Source organism: Cibotium barometz, chromosome 44 (genome assembly GCF_041138505.1).
Source record: "Cibotium barometz isolate CiBa-2024 chromosome 44, ASM4113850v1, whole genome shotgun sequence".
Lineage (NCBI taxonomy): Eukaryota > Viridiplantae > Streptophyta > Polypodiopsida > Cyatheales > Cibotiaceae > Cibotium > Cibotium barometz.
The window spans coordinates 12893960-12899575 of NC_141089.1; the positions used below are offsets into that span (position 1 = coordinate 12893960).

Consider the following 5616-nt stretch of genomic DNA (forward strand, 5'->3'; position numbering starts at 1 on the left):
CTTCCATATTCAAATCAAGAGAGACATGAATGGGAAAGATTGTGTACAATGGTACAAGAGATAGTGCCCAGTGCTGCAAGAGATGGTGCAACCTCTCTGTAGACTACAAGAGAATCCGAGACTAGCAAACCCTATAAGGCAAAACAGTCCTTCTAGCTAATGAGAAATGATGTCAAATTTTTTTAGCATGGATGGATGTGAGGATGCTTTTGAGGAAAAACCTGATGCCCTACCCGACCGAAAGAAAATGAAGCAGCCCTCTGTTGGAGAATGTGATGAGTTTAGGATGAAATTGTGTACTTTATTGAAAAGTAATAGCAAATTTTTGACAGCCCATATGGATTCCCAAAACATTAATTATCATCTTGACACCCAACAGAAGGAGCATGTCGAGAGCCTTGACAGAACCCAACATAAGGAGCATACCAAGAGCCTTGTGCTTGTGCTAACGAAGCTTTAGGATATGAACTTGGGGATTGAGGAAGACCCTAAGATAGTAAGGGTTAGTATCCATGTTAAAGGGCAGTTTAAAGAAGATTTGAGGAAGCTACTAATGGAGTTCAAGGATGAATTTGCATGGGAATATTTTGACATGAAGGGGATAGATCCGGCTCTTCATCAACACAAGATAAATTTGAAGAAAGATGCAGTACCTGTTATACTGCAGAGATATTGCATCCAAAATATGCAAGACAGGTAAAAGAGGAATTGGATAAATTATTGTATGCAGGGTTTATTAAGCCTATTAATGAGGTGACATGGCTATCTCCCATAGTTGTGGTGCCAAAGAAGAATGGAAAGATGAGGGTGTGTGTGGACTACAAGAAATTAAGTACAGCCACCATCACTGATCCATTTCCAATGCCCTTTTGTGACACACTCCTTGATGCAATAGCAGGACACGAGATGTACAGTTTTCTAGATGGTTTTTCAGGGTATAATCATATCAGTGTAGCACCTGAAGACATGGATAAAATAGCCTTTATTACAGAATGGGGAGCATTTGCATATACAGTGATGAGCTTTGGACTAAAAAATGGTCCACTGTCATTTTCCTTTGTGGCAAGCAAAACATTTGAACCATATTTGTCAGACTTCATGAGAGTTTTCATGGATGATTTCTCAGTATTTAGTAAGAAGAATTTCCATTTATATCATCTTAGGCTATGTTTGGAAAGATGTTGGATGTTCAGAGTAGCACTCAACCCTTTTAAGTGCACTATTGCAGTATTAAGGGGAGTGTTGCTGGGTCATGTGGTGTCCCGGAAGGGATGTCCATAGATGCGAAGAAGATAGAAGTTATACAGAAGGCTGCAAAACCAATCAATTTGAAAGAAGTGGGTCGATTTGTGGGGCAAATTAAATGGCATAGTAGGTATTTAAGATACTTGTCAAATGTGTGTGCACCTCTTACACACCTAACAAAGAAAGGAGTGGACTTTTCCTAGTTTACAGTTCAAGATAGGTCATTTCAGATTTTGAAGAAAATGTTGGTGGTAGCTCCGATAGTGCAGCCCCCAGATTGGGATTTAACTTTTCATGTGTTTGTTGATGCTTCTAACATTGCTATTGGAGCTGTTCTTATGCAGGAAAAAGTGAAGGGCTGGTTCAGACCAGTATACTATGCAAGTAGAATGATGACAAGTGCTGAAAGAAATTACACTGTCACAAAGAGAGAGGCATTAGGCATGGTATATTCACTTAACAAATTCAGACATTATTTGCTGAGTAATAGGGTGACGTTCCATGTGGATTACCAAGCATTGTTATATTTGATCAAGAAACCTTATCTTATAGGGAGATTAGTAAGATGGATGCTTTTGTTACAAGAATTTGATTTTGTGATCATTCATACACCAGGAAAAGAACATGCAATAGCTGATTATTTGAGTAGGTTGGAAAGTGGAGAGCCAACAGGAGTAGATGATCAACTACCTAATTTAGCCTTGTTTGTAGTTTCAGGGTCTATATCAGATTCTTGGTATGATCAGATGTTGGTGTTCTTAACGGATGGAGTAATGCCCACAGGGTTCACAACTGATCAAAGAAGGAAATTGGCTTTAAAAAGCAAACCATTTCTGGTAATTGCAGGTGCTCTATATAAGAAGGGCATAGATCAAATTATAAGAAGGTGTGTGCCTGAGTTTGAACAGCCTGTTTGTTTGCAAGAAGGTGTGTGCCTGAGTTTGAACAGCCTGCTTTTTTGCAAGAAGGTGTGTGCCTGAGTTTGAACAGCCTGCTTTTTTACAAGAAGCACATGGTGGAATTTCAGGTGGTCATTTTTCTGGTGATATAACAGGGAAGAAGATACTGCAGGCAGGGCTTTGGTGGCCCACTATTTTAAAGGATGCTCATAATCATGCAAGGAGCTGTTTTGTGTGTTAGCAAATGGGCCAGCCAAATTCAGGGGATAGGATGTCGGATAATCCGATTTTGCCCTTAGAGCCTTTTCAAAAGTGGGGTTTTTGGTGGCTACAGATTATTGTACTAAATGGGTAGAAGCCATGGCTTTGAAGGATAACAAGGCAAGTAGTGTAGCAAAGTTTCTGTATCACAACATTATGACAAGGTTTGGATGCCCAGTGGAGTTAGTTAGTGATAGAGGTACACATTTTTTGAATGAGGTCATTTCTGTGCTTACAAAAACACATTTAATACTTCACAAGAAGTCCACTGCGTATCATCCTCAGGCTAATGGTCAGGCTGAGAGCTCTAATAAGATCTTGGTTAGAATTTTAAAGAAGATTGTGTCAAAAAATAGGGACGATTGGGATGTTAAATTGGACTCAGCTCTTTGGTCATTCAGAACAGCGTTCAAGGTAACCACAGGAATGACACCTTTAAAATTAGTTTATGGATTGGAGGCTGTGGTGCCAATGGAGTATATTGTACCTAGCTTGAGGGTGGCTGCAGCAGAAAGATTGTCACTTGAGGAGTCGGTGAAGCATAGGCAAAAGTATCTTATGCAATTGGAAGAGGACAGAATTGTCAGCTCATTTATAACAGACGTCATTCAGAAGCGGAGACAAGCTTGGGTGAATAGGCACATAAAATTTAAGGTTTTTAAGGAAAATGATTGGGTTATGCTATATAACTCTAAGTTGGGGCCGCCACACCCGGGGAAGCTGAAACTGAAATATATTGGACCATATAGAATAATGAGGGACTATGGTCAAGGGACATTTAAACTGGCAGACATGTTTAAAACAGAGGTGAAAAAACCGATTAATGGGTTTCGACTAAAGAAGTTCATAGGAAATCCACCAACAGTCGGACTTTTAAAAGAAGTGCAAGTTATGAGAATTGACATGTCGAATAGTACGACAGAATATTTTCCAACACTTGGGGTTTATAAAAATGACACCCACACACTTGGTGGTCACTTCAATCAAAAGGTGTGGCAGAAATTTCGGGTTTGCGTTTTTCTGCGAGTTTGCATGAGTAGCTTTGAGGCTCTTTAGAAGCCTAATGCCCTTCACTAGCAGGTGATAGCGATGGGGCGTAGCAAGGACACGAGTTTAAAAGTGGGGGATGAAGGCACGTTGGTAAGAAGAACATCCCGCCACTATGCCATAGCGACTAAGGAGATTTCAGACACCATGACTGTGCAGAGGAAACGGACGTCATCGACCTTGGAGAAAAGGTATCTCCTGATTCGGGTAAGTTGAACTCTAAAGCTCTTCAGGTATTGATGGAGCCGTTGCTGATTTAAAGGTAGACCTGGATTTGTCATTAGAGGAGAATGAAAAATGGTTGAAAGAAATAGGACTGTGGGAGACTTTGCATGCCTGCCATGGGAGCAGTGGAGGAATATTTTTTTTGCAAAGACACAGATGGAGATAATCAGAAAAATGGATGGGCATGTGTTGTCCAATGTCAAGCTAACATCACAGTTCGTAGTTGACATATTTTGCTTACATTATGATGAGAACACAATGGTGGCCAAGTGCTCAGAGCCGATAATAAAGAAAGAGTTAGGGTCTCCACAGGAGGGAGTGTAAGATTCCTCCCTCCAGCTTTTGAGGTGTAAATGAGTAAGAACCTCCCCTTCTGATCTTGTAATTATTCCCCTCTCTTAAATAGAAGAAAGAATCTGTTTTATCCTGTTTTGGCATGGAGAGAGAAAATGTCTAGAGGGAGGTAATCCAAAATTGAGATATTTTTGGATATAAAAATCCTCCTAGTGTCTAAAATGGTTTTCCCTGAAACAGAAATTCAAAAAGAACTTTCCAATGTGCAATTGAAATTAATTGAAAATGTGTATAAAGGACCTTAGCCTAAGGGTCTAGATTTTCAAAAAATTTTAGATTATGATCCAATTAAGGTTTCTATAGGGCCAATAGGATCAATCCAATATGGGGAGGAGATAAATCCAATGAATAAAAGAAAATACCCAAAAATGAGTAAATACCCACATAAGATGAAGAGTTGACTTAGTACAAGGTTTATTAGTTAAAAACTATGAGATATTACTAAAAAAATGAGATATTTTGGTATAATGATACATTTTCGACACCTTGGTAAGGAGAAGGGGGGACTTTAAGGAGGTGCCTATTTCACACATGTGGTGGAGTTTTTAACTCAAAAAAATTGTGATATTTTTATCTCTCCTCTCTCCTGGATTAAACCAAATCAAAAGGGAGCCAAACTAGGTCCAAATCTTATCCAAATTCAGCCAAATTGAATTTTCCAGGTTCAGCCAAACTGAACCTGGAAAATTCTAGAACCTAGTTGGACTTGGTTAGAGGCCTCCCTCACCTATAAATAGATCCTTAGTCTTTTGTAAAAAAATCTTTGAAATATACCATACAGTATTACACTAAAATACTCATATCTTCTATTATCCCTTAAAAATCCTCTACTTTTGGAGAGAGTGGAGCTTCTCTCTCTCTCTTCAACCATCCTTGGAGCTTTCCTCTCAACACACTAATTAATTGATTGGTTGGGGGATTCCTCTAAGATAGAGAAGCAAGCAAAAACAAGAGGTAAAGTGTAATTTTATGGTTTTTCTCTACTATTCTTAATGTTTTCACTTCTCAATCCCTCTCAAGCTTGAGAAGTTTCTAAATTAAGTGTTTATATTGTAAATCAAGCTTTTCTTAAGAGTTGTAATAAATAATTAAGAAAAGTTTACATTTATGCTTAATTAGGATGCTTTTTACGTTTATCTCTCTCTCCCCCAAAGAATGGTCATTCCTATGACCAATTCTCTATTCAAATGATACTTCTCATTGATAAATTATTAATTCACAAATCAAACTCTAGGCTTGTGAAGCTAGAGGTTAAGAAAGTAGCTTTTTATATCTTTATGCTTCTAAAATTATGATAATCTTTAAATCCATAAATTGGATTTAAGTTTAGAAGATATTTATACTATCATAATTGTATTACTAAGTTTATTCTTTTAAAAAATATTAAAAATTATCAGTAATAGCAGCGGAGCTATGGTAAAAGTTTTAAGAAATTGATACATAATTCATTCTTATGCATAACGTGAAAAGAGGACTTCCTCCCATATTCTAGGATTGGTCATCGTATGCTAAAAGAATGATTTTCATCACATTCAATGAAAAATTATTTTTTAAGGTTTATGTATAATTAAATAATTAAGAAAAG

General features: G+C 37.8%; 1 protein-coding gene across 1 annotated transcript; it reads left to right on the plus strand.

Annotated features, from left to right (window-relative positions):
* Nucleotides 1–463: 463 nt before the first annotated feature.
* On the plus strand, nt 464–4001 carry LOC147612979 (uncharacterized). Its single transcript, XM_086782731.1, has 8 exons — nt 464–696; nt 1229–1337; nt 1476–1629; nt 1861–2131; nt 2214–2371; nt 2479–3395; nt 3486–3659; nt 3804–4001. Exons 1-8 carry the CDS (start codon nt 464–466, stop codon nt 3999–4001), a joined length of 2214 nt encoding a protein of 737 aa, XP_086638857.1.
* The last annotated feature ends 1615 nt before the right edge of the window (nt 4002–5616 follow it).